Source organism: Dicentrarchus labrax, unplaced genomic scaffold, assembly GCF_905237075.1.
Source record: "Dicentrarchus labrax unplaced genomic scaffold, dlabrax2021, whole genome shotgun sequence".
Taxonomy (NCBI): domain Eukaryota; kingdom Metazoa; phylum Chordata; class Actinopteri; family Moronidae; genus Dicentrarchus; species Dicentrarchus labrax.
In genome coordinates, this window is record NW_026136709.1 from 12,677,120 (window position 1) to 12,692,134 (window position 15,015).

Sequence of the window (15,015 nt, forward strand, 5' to 3'; positions counted from 1 at the left end):
ATCCTATAAGTCTATGTCAATGTCCGGCCATACATGCAAACAGCAAAACCATCGTTGTTCCCCAAAAACATATTCCGACTTTATGTCATTTTTTTTAATTTTGTTTTTTTTTCAAATTTGATTTAAAGAAGTGCCATCTAAGACACATCCTCGCTATTTATTGACAATGACCCATTTGCAATCTGTCCATTGAGGGTGAAAGTGGGTCGATAAGGTAGGCTAAGCACCCAGACAGACGTATAAAAAGGCTGGGCAATACCGATCCATATGTTCCAGTGAGCAGAATACAGCCAATAATATTCTGCCTTAACATGAAGGTAATTATGCAGCCTTCACACAGACAGACATGCTTGTTTTCCATAAGACGCACTTGTGTGAGTTCAATGTAAAAAGCGTTATTTATTTATATATATATATATTCCAACAGTTTTCCTGTTGAAGCCACGCTTGCGACGTTGTGTAACATCCTGCAGCAGCCTTTGAGTTGTACTGGCCCCTGTGTGGTGGGCGAGTATGGGGACCAAATCGCGGGTGGGAGGGTCTTCAGATCTTCAGCACTTCAAACTTATGCTTCAGAAAAATAATAAAAGTTTCCATACTTATTCTGAAGGTCCCTTACAGAGCAACCGGTTATTGATGGCTATTACTGATGTCGTTGTTAAATATAGCCCTCCATGGTATTTAAGCCCATGTGTTTTAAAGATCTAAAATGATTTGCATAAGAATATTGCACAGAAGAGAAAAAGTAAGCTATAAAGTAACCCAAAACGGAAGTACTCAGGTGGAGTAAAATGTGGCAAGCCTGTTACTTGGACCTCATTTTTTAATCTAATTAAATGTGCATTTAACCGTTTAATTCTATATGAGCTTTAAAGTTAATCTATACATATTGTTTCTTATTTCCATAACCTTGCTGTCCATTACACTGCCTGTGTTTTACAAACTGAAGTAGGCAAGGTGGTCTTTTTTTTCCCACTGAGATCCAGGATCCAGCGGAAAAATTCAGCGAAGGAAACTTTCCCATTCAAACGCTCTGAGATCCAGGTTTTCAAAATGAAGTGTTTGCGCCCTCTGCCGGATCATCGTGTGCATAACATGGCTGTATTATCTAAGGTGCATCACCATCACCTGTGGCATGGGAATTGGGAAGGTACTGTCATAACGTACATTAGATCTTATTTCACAAATTACTGTCGAAAATAGGCTCACGAATGACAGAATAAAAATTTTAAAGTTAACTTTAACCTTAGCTTTTCAGAACTTGTAACTTGTAACCACAATCCAAACAAAAAATTTAAAAAATACCGAGATATAACAATTTAGAGGCCATTTAACTTAAAGTATTACAAGAGATTACTAACAACGAATGCAATATTTTATCTAAGCCATGATTATCATTTTAGAAGACTTTTGGTAGACTAACAAAAGAAACGTACAAATCAGGCAGCTGGAAGGACAACCCGTGGAGGTCCTAAATCCTTTAACGCGCACATGCGCAAAAGAAGATTTCTCTTTCTCGGTGGACGCAATGGCGGACGCAGAGTGAGTGTTCGCTGCCCTTTCAAAATCTAAGCACATCCAGTGTTAAAATGACCATCTTTGTTAATTTTACGCATTGGATAGATTGTGTACTTTGTATACATCACAACACTCGTAGTATTGTTAAGGATTGTCATTCTTATTGTTGTTAAAATCACTTTATGGAGACTTAAGTGTCTCCGTAGTAGTAGTCCAACATGGCTGTCTTTCCAGCCTTCGTGCCTTCGAGAAGATGTTAGTTTCTGAGCTAGAAAGGAGAACAAAGGGAAGCATTAACTGACAACTAATATGTCGTTGTTTTTTATCTCACATTTTGTGCTTCCTGGACACGTAGGTTAACTTTAAAGTGAGAAACACAACCTGTAGGGAAGCCGGTAAAGGACAGGTTAGCAAACTAGCAGCTAGCTTCCAGCGGGGATGATGAGTGTCAGTTTAGTCAGATTTCCTGCGCTCATAGTCGATATTTTAAATGTGTTTCCAATTTGCTCCTGACATTTTTGTATCCCCGACAGAAAAAAGGTTCCGGCGGTCCCTGAGAGCCTTTTGAAAAGGCGAAAGGCCTTCGCCACCATGAAGGCCATGCGTGTCAAGAAGATGCTGTCTGAGAAAAAAGTAAGTTGCACTGCGTGTATGATGGCCCATCCAGAGAAGAACCGATACATGTGAGTAGGTCCTGAAGTCCTTGCATTGAATGGGTTTGTATTCATTGTGTGTTCGTAGGCCCGTAAGGTGACCAGGAAACTGATCTACAAGAGGGCTGAGAAGTACCACAAGGAGTACAGGCAGATGTACAGGCGTGAGATCCGCCTGGGCCGTTCTGCTCGTAAAGTGGGAAACTACTATGTGCCAGCTGAGCCCAAACTGGCCTTTGTCATCAGGATCAGAGGGTGAGTAGTGTCCCCTACCTGGGGAGAGAACTGTCCTAGTAGTCTTAAATTACATTTACATGGATTGCAAGACTTCAAACTTGACATTAATGCTCAAACTGTTGTTAATTTTTATGAATCAATTAATCGTGTTCCTGCTCACATGCCATGCTGTGTTACCTGTTAAATGGCTGATGATGCCCTTTCCATGTTGTGGAAGGTTTCTTTATAGGATTCAGTCTTTATTAAACCTTGTTCCAAACCTCTGTTTCTATTGTGGTTATAGCTAGGTTGCTAATTCTGCAGAAGCTGTTTCAACTCGTTCTGTGTGTAGTGGTACATGAGGGTGTTATAAATGGCTGACCCTCTGTTTTCAAACAGTTTAGATATTGTGATGTTCAATGCAATCACAAATGAATTAAAGTAAATATGTTTTGGTGTTGAGGGTCTGCTGTTTAGATGGCACTTTCATTCAGTAGTGCCTTAGTTAATGCATATAATTGGTTAATATTGCAATCCATGTAAATGTACTTGCGTAAATTGTAAATGCTTTTGTTAGTTGCGTGGTTAATGATGCACACTCTTTCCCCGTCTGATCGACTATGGTGATACAGATATGCAAAATAAGCCAATTATTTCTGAAACCACTATCTATGGAATAGGTCTGAGCGACATACTGATGCTGATCTATATGCTAATAGTTATCATCTTTGTCTTCCAGTATCAACGGCGTCAGCCCCAAGGTCCGCAAAGTTCTGCAGCTGCTCCGTCTGCGCCAGATCTTCAATGGTGTGTTCGTCCGACTGAACAAGGCTTCAATCAACATGCTCAGGATTGCTGAGCCTTACATCGCTTGGGGGTAATTTTGTTGTCCCTTAAATTTTATGATGGAGGCAAACGTAATCACAAAAAGTAGTGCAATACCATTGTGGTTCATGCTTAACATTTGTAATTTATAAACTAGTAACTCATGGTGTATTTGCGACTGTTAGTGGTTATAAATGTTTTCTCTGGGATGTGGTTAATGATGCTCAACTTTTTTCCCCATCTTATCGACCATGGTGAATACTGACTGAAACTAAGCCAGTTTTGTCTGAAACCACATTCCCTGATAGTAATAGAAGTATTAAAAAATAGTTTTTCCATGTCTATATATTGAAAATAAGTTTGAGGTTGGATTAAAAAACATGAATATCTTGATTGGGGATAAATGTATAGTTTTCATAAGGACTAACAATCAGTTCAAGACAACCCTCAATAGTGACACTTTGGAAATGTTTTTCCTGTTTTCCTGCGGTTGAAAGTATTCTGTCAATCCCTCAGAATATTATCATCTGGGGTAAAACTTTAAACTATCTGTAGGCAGGTAATACAAATAGAGTATTAGAAACATTTGCTTTGTCTGGAGAGGTTCAACAGATTATCTAGAGTATATGTATCAATTTATGAACATACCCTAACCACAATGCTTTTGTGCCTTAACCTAACCAAACGTTTGATTTGTGAAACAGAATCACAACTAATAAGCTGTTCAAATATTACAAATACTATATTAACTATCTGAAGGCGGACTATCCAAATAAAGTGGACCCTAATCTGGTATTTAATGCACCTAATGCCATGGTTATCTTCACTTCAAATGTCAGGGAATAAGTACTATCCAACAGTGGATATAAAAAGCAGACCGAATGTCAAACTTAATTGCAGGAGGTTAAGCATGCCTACACAAAGGTATCTCTTTAATGGGATTTTGAGTATAAGGTAGAAAGTTAATGTTTCTGATCTGTTTGACACTGCTTAGTAGTGCTGTAAAAGATTAAATGACCTGACTTTCAGCCAAGAAACAAAGCATAATAGTGCGATATAGGTGCACAATGCATTGAAGAATAACTTTGTCTCCTAGGTCCGACCTCAAATGTTTGCTTTTATAGAACCGTAAGTCTTTAATCACTTAATCACTTATATCATTACATCAAATCTCTGCTTGATTGTGATGAAGGTTAGTGCAGTTTAGTTGGACACGCTCCCCCATACATGCCATTGAAATGTTGATGCGGGCTGTCTGATACTGAGTGTTAATGACACTACCATGTAACTATAATTTCAGCAAAATATCCTTCATATTACATAACTGATTAGTGACACTTCTATGTACCATGAGGTCTTTTTCTTTGTCAGGGGTTGAAATCTTCAATCAATGTAGACCCTCTAGTCACAACCAAATAAGTGCTGTCAGAACATCTGATTTGCCTTTTTAACACTTACCTTACCTAACAATACCTCAAACTGAGATCAGTGGAAAAATTCATGAATTGTATGGCTATATGGAAATCCAAAATGTCTAACAATGCGTTAGTGATGTAGTGGGATATAATACAGATATGAGCTCACATCATAACCTTTAATACATGTTGTCCCCCTCTCCCAGATATCCCAACCTGAAGTCTGTGCGTGAGCTCATCTACAAACGAGGCCATGGTAGAATGAGGAAACAGCGCATTGCCCTCACAGACAACGCTCTGGTGGAGAAGGCTCTCGGTATGTAAACGTACAATGTTTACTGTTAAATTGTTGCGCAGTCTACAAGTGTATATGAGGTGAAGATTGTTCTTGAACAAACCCTCATTATTTCTCTACTTTGAGAGAAGATGTGTTCCTGAACAAGGTAGGTTTAGGGTATTAGTTATTGTAGCTACAAACCAGAGTTTAAAAAAATGAATCACAACTTAATGTACTGTTAGATAAAGGTTTAGTGCTACATGTGGTTAATGATGCACACTTTTTTCCCCGTCTTATCGACTATGGTGAGAAAACTGAAAACTAAGCCAGTTTTGTCTGAAACCACATGCCAGTCTCACAGCGACTTTACCACTAGGATCCATTAATAGCAGACTTCCATTTTCTCAGTTGGTAATTGATGTATGAAGTCAGCAATTCTTGCCTTTTGTTGACTTCTCACATTCTCAAGTGAAAGTGGTTGTGTGCAGTTAAATTTGTTAAGCACATTGATTTTTGATTTGCAGGCAAATATGGCATCATCTGCGTTGAGGACCTCATCCACGAGATTTACACAGTTGGAAAGAACTTCAAGCCCGCCAACAACTTCCTGTGGCCCTTCAAACTGTCTTCACCTCGTGGTGGTATGAATAAGAAGACCACACACTTTGTGGAGGGAGGCGATGCTGGCAACAGGGAGGATCAGATCAACAGAATGATCAGGAGGATGAACTGAAGTTATGGTGAGTTATAGGAACATTGCAGGTCTTGAAAGTATGCATAGCTCATTAGGTGTGGTTAATGATGCATATTCTTTTTTCCCCATCTTATCGACTATGGTGAAAACCAGCTGACAATAAGCCAACTATGTCTGAAACCACATCTTAGCCGTCAATCTTAAATCATCTGCTACAGATGCTTCATTCTTTGCAAGAGTGTAGAAGTAATGTGAGGACAAATCTGACTTGGTTCAAACCATTTCAAATGCAGATTGCATCCAAATTGAAATATGGAAACATTTTTTCCAGAAATGTTGCAAAGATGGTATCTTTTTTTAATGTCCTATCCATAGACTGAACGATCTGTATGAAGCACAAAATTAATGGTGTACTTAGTTCTTCACTTAAACTATTTAAAGTTTCTCTTTAATCCAGATTCCTCTAATGGTGTCCTTTTTTTTCTGTTTCAGGTTTTCAAAGGACTCAAAATATACAATAAAAACATGGGGAAAAAAACTGTCTTGGTCTTGTCCATTAATGTGTGGTTGTGCCATTTACTGCAATGTGCAATCTCATCCATATGATCTATTTTTTATATAGTTTTGGTATTCAGCAGAGGTATCTATTGACCCCTAACATAACAGGAGGGCGACTTTATACAAATATTAATGCATTGGTTTAATCCTGTAATTAATGAAGGGCTGTTTTGGAAAAATAATAGACCGTTAATGGATATTTTATTGGGTTTTTGGCTAAAGTTACTACAAACCCTAAAGTGAATAATACTAACGGAAGTACGAGTAACGGTTCAAATGAAGCCTGTTGCCATAGCGACGCGGTGAGTCGGAAGCATTCACCATAGTGAGCTGCAGCTTTAGCATCGCTGCTCGGGAATGACTCGTTTGTGCGAATTTCCCGTTATAATGCCCAGGTTTTACATGTTCGGTCTCTAACCGGTTAATGTCTCGAACAAGCGTTTGTATGGCCGCTCCAACATGATGACTTTCCAGGTTAATGCATCGCTACCTACCGCAAAGGCTTTAATATCAGGGGCAAGCTCAAATTGCAGCCAGCGCGGCCCTGATGCGGTTGGATATCCAGCATACAGGAACTTCGGGATGGGAGCGGGTGGAGGACAAGCAGCTTTCAGACAAAATAATCGCATGAGGAGGAAATTTCCTGCTATACAACCCCTGAGCAGTGAGTACGCTCATTGAAGTCGCAGCTAGCTTAACGATAATATGTCAAATGAATGCTGAACACCATTCATCTCTTGTAGAGTCCGGCGATTGGAAAACGCTGGTTAGCGGCATCATAGCTGCAGGGTAAGATGTGTCAGATGAATATCCGTGGTGGTATTGCACTTGATTAAGGATCTGAGAACTATACACTAATGCTGTACTGTATGTGTCATTATTCTGGGTGGTATTCACCTTTTTCTATAAACCCCATGTGTGCTGGTATGGCTGCTTCCTGTTTCTCTCTTAAATCTATGTGTAGGTCACCTAACTTAGCCAAAGATGACAACCTGGAGTCAGAGAACAATGCCCCGGAGAAGGACATCTGTGGGAGACACTTTCTTTTTGATAAGCAATGTAAGAGTAAGAGTTTAATTAGTGCAAATGTATGAGATTCTTTATATTTCCAGGCTCTGAAATATGTGAATCATATTTGACCCAAGCATTGAATTGGTTATGGAAGATTTATATTGAATTTAATGCTTGTTCCTGGATTGTCACTTGACAGCCAGTAGGTGGAGTTGTCTTCCTATATAATGAACACAGGTCTCATTTCAGTGCAGGGGTTAGGGTTAGGCGCTTTAAGTGTAAGACTTAATTGAAGTTTTTATGAAAGGTATATATTTACCGTACCCCCTTGCTCTCTAATGTCTATAAATATCCCTTTAGGAAATTGTAGTCTTCATATCAGATGTCAGTTCTGTATGGCTATGTAATTATTTCTTAGGTACGAGGTTAGAGAGGACGAGAACTGTGATCCCTCCGCTGAGAAGAGACTACCATGTGCACAGACCTGGCAGCCTGCATCCTTTCAGCCTGTCCAAGGAGCTTTCCCACAGCCATGCTGGGCGGCCCTTCACCCTGGGGTAACCTGTGGATTAATGTCACTCAGTGCAGTAGTTGTAGCTGTACTCTTCACAGCATAGTTCTGGAGACAGCTGCACAGATTGCAGTAATTAGACTGAGTCACTGTCTCATATGTGACAAGAATATGAGGGGGGACAAAAAGGAAGCCAGATACAATTAATATTTTGACATGCATAATTTATAATTTGTCACAAAAAGAACATTTCAAGTTGATTGCTTTTAGTGTTTAATATTGTGGTAACACGGGGCACATCATTCTAGCTAAAACTAAATAATTATTATTGCACAATAATGAGATAATGTATTACTATTAGACCTCCATTTGTGGGAACAGTTTGGTTTGGTTGTGAATAGACAGAAAGCTGCCTTCACGTTCACATAGTACTTAACCCTCAAATAATATTTGGTAGAATATAGTGTACATATCTATGAGTCTAAAAGCTAAATATAGATGCTAATATAAAAGGATTTATCCCAACAGCCTTATATTTCATATGTCCATAACATCCTCAATTCTGTCTTCCAGCTACCCTGAAAGATATGAACTGAATACGAGTCCAGCCATCCTCTTTCCCTCCACGTTAGTTCTCAATGGCAGAAACACCTTCTCGGTTGAGAACTGCAAGCTCAGCAGGTATTTTTGCCCTTACAAACTAAATCAGATCAAGCCAATCGATAGCTCTCTCAATTATTTATCAGACCTATGGCCCCTCTGCTTTCCTTTTGCTCTGCAGGCCTAAGGTGCATTATCCAACCTCCAACCTACTGACTGTTAAAGATCAATCAAATCAAAAGAGTGAGTTATCTTGATGCTTTGACTGTGAAGCCAAGACAGGTATTTGTTGTGGTCTTGACACGTTGAGTCAGAAACGCCCTTACTGTGTAGCAAGTGAACAGGAGAGTCCAACCTTCAACCTGTACCAGTGTTTATGGCGTTGATTTATTAGCAGCAAACACGTCATTTTTATGGTTTTTTACTTCTTCAAACAAAAAGCACGGATCTTTACAAAGTGGGACAAGGGGTCACATGGAGAAAGGGAGTGTTTCGTCTTGTCAGGTGGAGCGAGGGGTTCTCCTGAATGTCTCATTTCAACTGTTTGCCCCAGTTTTTAAAGTTCAAATACAGCACCTTTCTCTTTTATTGTACACTTTTATTTAGATTTACTGCAGTACACTGAAAATACCAATCACACTTATTGATTAGGCAAAAATATCCAAGACATCATCCCTAATTGATATAAAGTATTAAATCAATACTAACAAAATAAGAAGATGTAGAACAAAAACCAAGCAGCATAGTGTGATGATTTTGATTCAAGCTAAGCTCTTATCCAAATATTTCTTCTTCTCTCCCTCAATTCATCCCTTTTTGCTTCTCGCCATACAGGCCAGTCCTATCCAGACCCAATGGTTGGAGCCTCTCGTTCTTTCATCCACAGGATATCTGAGCTGTCCTCTTTGGAGGGAGAGACGGTGAGACAAGAAAAGCTCAAGAAAATGCGGAAACCTAGAAAACCTTCATCCTGACAATCACCTTCTTCCCAGTCACCCTGGTTAAGGATCAAAACCTTTGAGTCTGTGCCAACGACGTCTGAGCAAAATAAAACATTTAGTGGACCGTGCTCGTTTCAGTGGCTCGTTCTAACTGCTTGTTTGTCCTCAGTGATATTAGTTTCCTGCTTAACATGGCTGATCTTCACTTTCTGGGATTCCTGACCTGAGCTCCGCTCTTTTAGTGATTTACATGTAGTATTTACTGTGGTAAACTGCAGCGTTTGCTCTGCTGATAAATGCTGATGATGAATATTATTGAATATTTTCAACCCTCACTCCCAGCTGCCGGTACTCCTCCACTCAGCATCTGCATGAACAGATATTTATTTTATCTTTCTAATGGCTTGTAATGGCTGTTATGTTATACTGCCATATTTATCACTGTATCGTTAATATGTTACAGAGTCTGTCAAGCTTGCATCTCATTACAACAGTGTTTCAAATATTGCCGTTATAGACTAATCAAACTTTGTTAGTATGTGAAATATCTATGTACATATTAAATAGTTTAGCAAAACCATTATTGTGCCTTGTTAAACGTCTTCCTGAAATTAAATAAATTTATTTTTGTTATTATTACTTTTTTTGTAAAGAACTTTTTCTCTCTCTGCAAGTCCTGACTTTTTTCATGTAGCTTCTTGCAGAGCTAATAAAGGGAGCTTCCCCTTCCTTTTGGCATGAACACTACATATCGACCAGCACAGTAATCAGAATGACTAAAAGATTGCAATGAAACATAATCTGCATTCCATATCTACAAAACAGACACAAAACTGTGCCCCCAGATACTAGAATGTGGTACTTTCCCACATAATACATTGTTTTGTGGCTGTATGGAGGGCAGCTCTTGTCTCTGAATAGTCTTGTTCATTGTATTTGACAAAGACAGCAGTCACAGCAATTGTCTTTTTGTTTAGAGAGAAATGGATTTCATTATTTGATGACGTAGCAACTAGAGTTATCTCATTTAAAATGTGATAATTCAATTCGTAGAGTGATTGAGCTTGTTATTATTGTTATTACCCTTTCCCCCAAAATGTGCAAAATGTAGCCTTTACTGTTCACAGAACTCCACTGTTATCACAGTGGGAATGACAAAAGCATAAAGGCAGGAGGCATGGCCATATTGCATATCGTGTCATACAAAGATTCACCTCCTGCCATGTGAGTGTGTATTACAGATGATAATTGGCACAAGGTATGAAGGCAGCACAGCCACAGACATACTCAACTGTAAGAAAATACTGTAAAATGACCCAAAAAAAGGCATTGTGTTTTACATAATTCCCATCTTGCTCAAAGGTTTGTTTATTTGAAAGAGAAAGCGGAAGAAAAAAAGCTATTATCTGTTTTACAATCTACGTTCTCTTCGTAGATTGAATATTTTATTTTGAAGGTCCTCAATATTTCACAAAGCATAAGGAAAAATAAATAAAAACAATAATTCAAGTTCCCACGTTAAGTTGTTTGGGTTGCTTCACAGATCTCTGATGTAGGTTATGGGGAAAGAAGAGCCAAGATGGCTACTCTGCTGTCATTTCAAGGTTGCCAATGGGCCTGAGAGTGACAGATCAAGGCCTTCTTGATGATCTGAAAGACTTCCGAATGAAAGATCAAGGATTTTATTTCATTCTCTCTCTCTCTCTCTTTTTTTAAATTTCCATTTAATTAAACAAAGTGGAGACAGAAGAGTCTGGGGAGGGAGGGGAGGACAGTCAACAAAGTGTCTCCCTAAGCTCCCTGTTAAATACAAATGTGATGTTGTCAAATGTTAGGTTCTGTTTGTGTTCCTCCCTCCCTCCCCGTGGATGGCGAGGTGTTCATTTCAGGGACACACAGTGACCTAGAAACACAGAGCCATCCCCTTATTCATGCTAAGTGAAGGGGCTGTATTCACGCTCAAACGGAGGCCGGGTCTCCCTCTTCTTACAGGGTTTTACCGTCCCTTTCAAGTGTAGTGAAACAAAATGACCTGGAACAAACAGTCAACAATGAGGTCTTTAATAAGAGCTGTACAGGGGCCTGCCCACAAGTGGTTTATCGTTTCACCGTATCCACGGAGCTCTTAACCAGAGTACAGTGCTCATTTAAATCAGCCAGGGTCAATTTTTGAAAATTGTGGAAAATGCTAATAGGCTGAAATGGAATTTTTTTTTTGCTCCTTTATTTCACAAACTATTACTAATGTAGTATTTTCTATCAAAAGCAGTAGGTGAGTGTCCCCAGCTCAACCAGTGCTATAGTGAAGAAAAAGCCAGGTTGTGTTACTGTTTCGCCTGAACTGATGTTGTGCCAGTTGACTCTATCAGCAGGGATCGGAGAATGTAGCCCGTCTGCCAAATTATAACTTTGCCAATGCCTCAAATCAAAAGTGCCCTAAATATGTTTGGGCCGGTATGAGAGGGAAAAGAGCCAGCTTGGGTCTGGGGACAAAGATCAACGCTTTATATAATTAATATGGACGATGTGTTCGCCGTTCAGCGTGCCAGTGCACTACCTGAAGTTAACTCAGCTATAATCAATATTTTTATTACGACATTGGGTCAAATGTGTAATCTGAGAAGGATGGCTCATTGTGACTTACCAAAGAGAATGATCAACCCACTCTGCAGTTCCCCCTCAGCCCTATGGAGCTTTATAGCATCTTTCAGGCCCCTAACTTCTCAAAATGTGCCTTTCCTTCCCTTGCATTATGGTAAATGAATTATTCTCTGGTTTTAGACTGTTGGTCAGATAAAACAAGACAGCTGGGCTCTTGGAAATTGTGATTAACATTTTAAGTCTTTTTCTGATGTTTTATAGACTAATCAAAAATGAAAATAATCATTAGCTGCAGCCTCGCTTGACACATTTCATACTGATAGATGTAGGCTTGGCGAGCTCACTGCAGTGCAGTCTCCATCAGGCGCGTTATCTCTCACATACCCTACAGCATCATATCTTCTATTTACCAAGAAATTAACATAAAAGACCTCCAGCCAGCCAATAAAAAGTCTTTCGTTATAAAGCCTATAACTCTCCGACTGAGATGTTCTGCCTCTTCTGTTGTGGCAGGCTATAAAGAAGCTTGTTAAAGGATCCTAAAAGATAGTCACACAGCAATCAAAAACAAATGATAGAGCAAACAAGCGACATGTGTCAACAGGAACTCCTGGTCCCACAGTAACATGTGCCTCTGTGTATTCTAGTGGGACACCCAGAGGTCAAATCTAAGTCCGCTGTCATACAAACACAACACAGCCCAAAACGATGTCAAATCTATGGCAGTGGAGCCTATTGTGCTGCAAATATTCACGAGTTTCTTTGCTTGCGGTCTCTGTCTGGAACCACAAGATAGTAAAAAAAAACAAGATAATTCTTATCATTAAAGAATGTTTGCATACAAGTTTCTACAGCTGCCAGGTGAAGAGATTCTTTTGATTCTCATGCCTCAAAAGTGTCTGTTATTGCCAGGTATGAGTGAGATTTGATTTGTTTGCCAACAACGTGCAAGTCAAAGCATGACTGAGAAATTCTGTAAAATGATTTTCAGTGCCAGCCCTTGATGTATAGCTCCTGCGGTTTTGTGATATTTATACACTTTGCCCTTGGGGAAGCAACATACACAGGGACCTAACCTTTCCGCTGCTCTCTGACATTTCCCGGTATGATTTATGAAATCCACACTGATAGATGCTCCCTCTGTCATAGTCATTACTATTACCTGAAGTTTCATCTCTCTCAGAGGCAGGGGTCAGCCCCACTCCCCACCCACACACCGTGCCTCATCTGCCTTCTAATGTCCGCACTGATTTACACACATATGGAAGTATATGCCAAGATAGGTGACTGATGAGAGGACAATTATCAGTGATGATGTCAGGTTCGGGCAGAGGAAAAACTTTCATCAATATCACTGCCTTTGTTGTCATTACGTTGGCTCTGCTCCAAAGCCAGTCAGCCTGCAGAGCTGATGCCAGAATGTCATAAGTCCTCTGCAGCCCTGGAGAAGCGTCTTATCATCCATAAACTATTGAACGGTAATGGCCTGTAATGAATGGAGCATCATTAGTGGGATGTACTACTCAAATAGATGCTCATGTAAGTGTGATGTGAAGAGAATTGAGGGTCATGATGCCAGTTGTAATCCTCAGGTACAGTGCAGGCAATGCCACATACATGTAAGTACTTTTTATTTTTATTTTTTTTACCACAATTCTCTGTAGGAAAATCCATTTTCCACCTGGATTCACCTGTTCAGCCTCACTTATCTGTTTCCCAGATCAACCTCCGCCTGAATGCTGTGTTCTGATGACACAAGCTAAGTCAAACATCCAACTTCTCCCCTCTTTAAATAATGACTCATACTCACACTTACTGTGTGTGTCATAACCAGGTACATCATTCACAAGAAATAAGATTAAAGACATTCTCAAATGCCACCACATGGACAAATACACACGTACAGGTTACACACAAACAGACAGTGCACACTACACACACCAAATGTGCAGATGTACATGCGGAGGGAGGAAGGTAGGAGACAACTGAGCAGAAAATAGCAGACAAAGGCTTCCATTCATGGGACAGAAACTGACTGCACTCAACAGAAAGAGACAAACTTGCACTAATTGGTCTGACTAACTCCAATTAAATATTTGGTTAAGGTTAAATATTTTTGAGGTCAAACAGTCAAAAGTAAAAATGGATGAATTATTGACAGCTGAAGGGGACTCGCCACATATGTCAATATAAGCTCTTTGTGCATTCAGATTCTAATGAGACACTATCAGTGTAATTACAAAAGCAAGGACAAAATACATCTGTGTGTGTTTGTGTGTGTGTGTGTGTGTGTGTGTGTGTGTGTGTGATAGGGAGTGGGTGTTATCCTGGTCAGAGGTGACATCATCAGCGTACCTTTACAATGTGTGGCAAAATGAAAAGGTGAATTCTAACATTTGTCAACAAAAGGTTTTGAAACTATAGCAACGCAGGTCAGCGGTTGCCATGGGGACAGCCACAGTTTGCATTCCCCACATAGGCGAGATAGAGCTAGGATTCACCCTGCCGTCTCCTTGACGCCCGCTACAAGAAGTGGTGGCATTTCATTCCCTGCTAAATCCAATCTATCTCTCTCTGTATCTGTCTGTCCAATAAAATGACTTGTGTGTATGACTGTCATACCTGTGACATGGCAGCTTGTGACAGAGTTTGAAGACCACATAGTTACAGGTGTGAGAGATGAATGAACATGGGTGTAATCTCCTTTCCGCTCTGCTCACATACACTACGAAAACTCCAAGCAGGGTGTGTTCCTGCAGAAGTCTGATTGTCTTTGACAAGTGCACAGTAAGGGCGGGCGGTCCAGGGTTGGGGGCCTGTCCAATGTAAAACACACATGCTTTGATGTGCACTTCCAACGTGCTGGAGCCATAGCAAACTAACTGATGCAGCTGTAAGTCTTGCATCAGTGGGCTGATGAAATTAGCACTGGAAATGCAATGTGTGTGTTAGCCTTAGTGACTTTTTAGGAGTATCCCTTGTGTTTTTTCTCAACATAAAGCATTGTTAGACTTACACCCTCTCAAAATGATTGAAAATATGTAGAATTTTTTTAAGAGAAACTTTATAACATAAGAATTTACAACAAGGATTATCTATCAAATGATGTCATATTTATTATGTGTAGATTAAAATGACCAAAACACTTTGGAGGTCAGTCTGGGTTCAGCCCCCTCAAACATTAATATACACTGA

The 15,015-nt window shown here is 39.8% G+C and overlaps 1 protein-coding gene and 3 non-coding genes across 8 annotated transcripts; all 4 read left to right on the forward strand.

Moving 5' to 3' along the window:
• The first annotated feature begins 1,445 nt into the window (after nucleotides 1-1,445).
• On the forward strand, nucleotides 1,446-9,858 carry si:ch211-171b20.3 (60S ribosomal protein L7). 5 transcript variants are annotated; one of them, XR_007886038.1, is made up of 8 exons: nucleotides 1,446-1,542; nucleotides 2,052-2,151; nucleotides 2,260-2,426; nucleotides 3,127-3,264; nucleotides 4,834-4,943; nucleotides 5,429-5,644; nucleotides 6,091-6,820; nucleotides 6,900-7,021. XR_007886038.1 is itself a non-coding variant. In XM_051410357.1 (7 exons), the coding sequence occupies exons 1-6, from the start codon at nucleotides 1,529-1,531 to the stop codon at nucleotides 5,635-5,637; spliced, it is 738 nt and encodes a 245-aa protein (XP_051266317.1). In that variant the 5' UTR covers nucleotides 1,446-1,528; the 3' UTR covers nucleotides 5,638-5,644; nucleotides 6,091-7,021. The 5 variants fall into 5 exon arrangements, 4 of the variants coding, with proteins under 4 accessions (XP_051266317.1, XP_051266316.1, XP_051266319.1 ...); XM_051410357.1 differs by having other exon boundaries at nucleotides 6,091-7,021; XM_051410356.1 differs by lacking the exons at nucleotides 1,446-1,542; nucleotides 2,052-2,151; nucleotides 2,260-2,426; ... (1 more) ...; nucleotides 4,834-4,943; nucleotides 5,429-5,644 and adding exons at nucleotides 7,121-7,215; nucleotides 7,586-7,724; nucleotides 8,252-8,359; nucleotides 8,460-8,521; nucleotides 9,113-9,858 and having other exon boundaries at nucleotides 6,900-6,945.
• On the forward strand, nucleotides 3,420-3,511 carry LOC127369828 (small nucleolar SNORD12/SNORD106). Its single transcript, XR_007886125.1, has one exon. It is a non-coding gene; the product is annotated as a small nucleolar SNORD12/SNORD106 (small nucleolar RNA).
• On the forward strand, nucleotides 5,164-5,253 carry LOC127369823 (small nucleolar SNORD12/SNORD106). Its single transcript, XR_007886121.1, has one exon. It is a non-coding gene; the product is annotated as a small nucleolar SNORD12/SNORD106 (small nucleolar RNA).
• LOC127369824 (small nucleolar SNORD12/SNORD106) lies at nucleotides 5,693-5,785 on the forward strand. The gene has a single exon (XR_007886122.1). It is a non-coding gene; the product is annotated as a small nucleolar SNORD12/SNORD106 (small nucleolar RNA).
• Nucleotides 9,859-15,015: the final 5,157 nt, after the last annotated feature.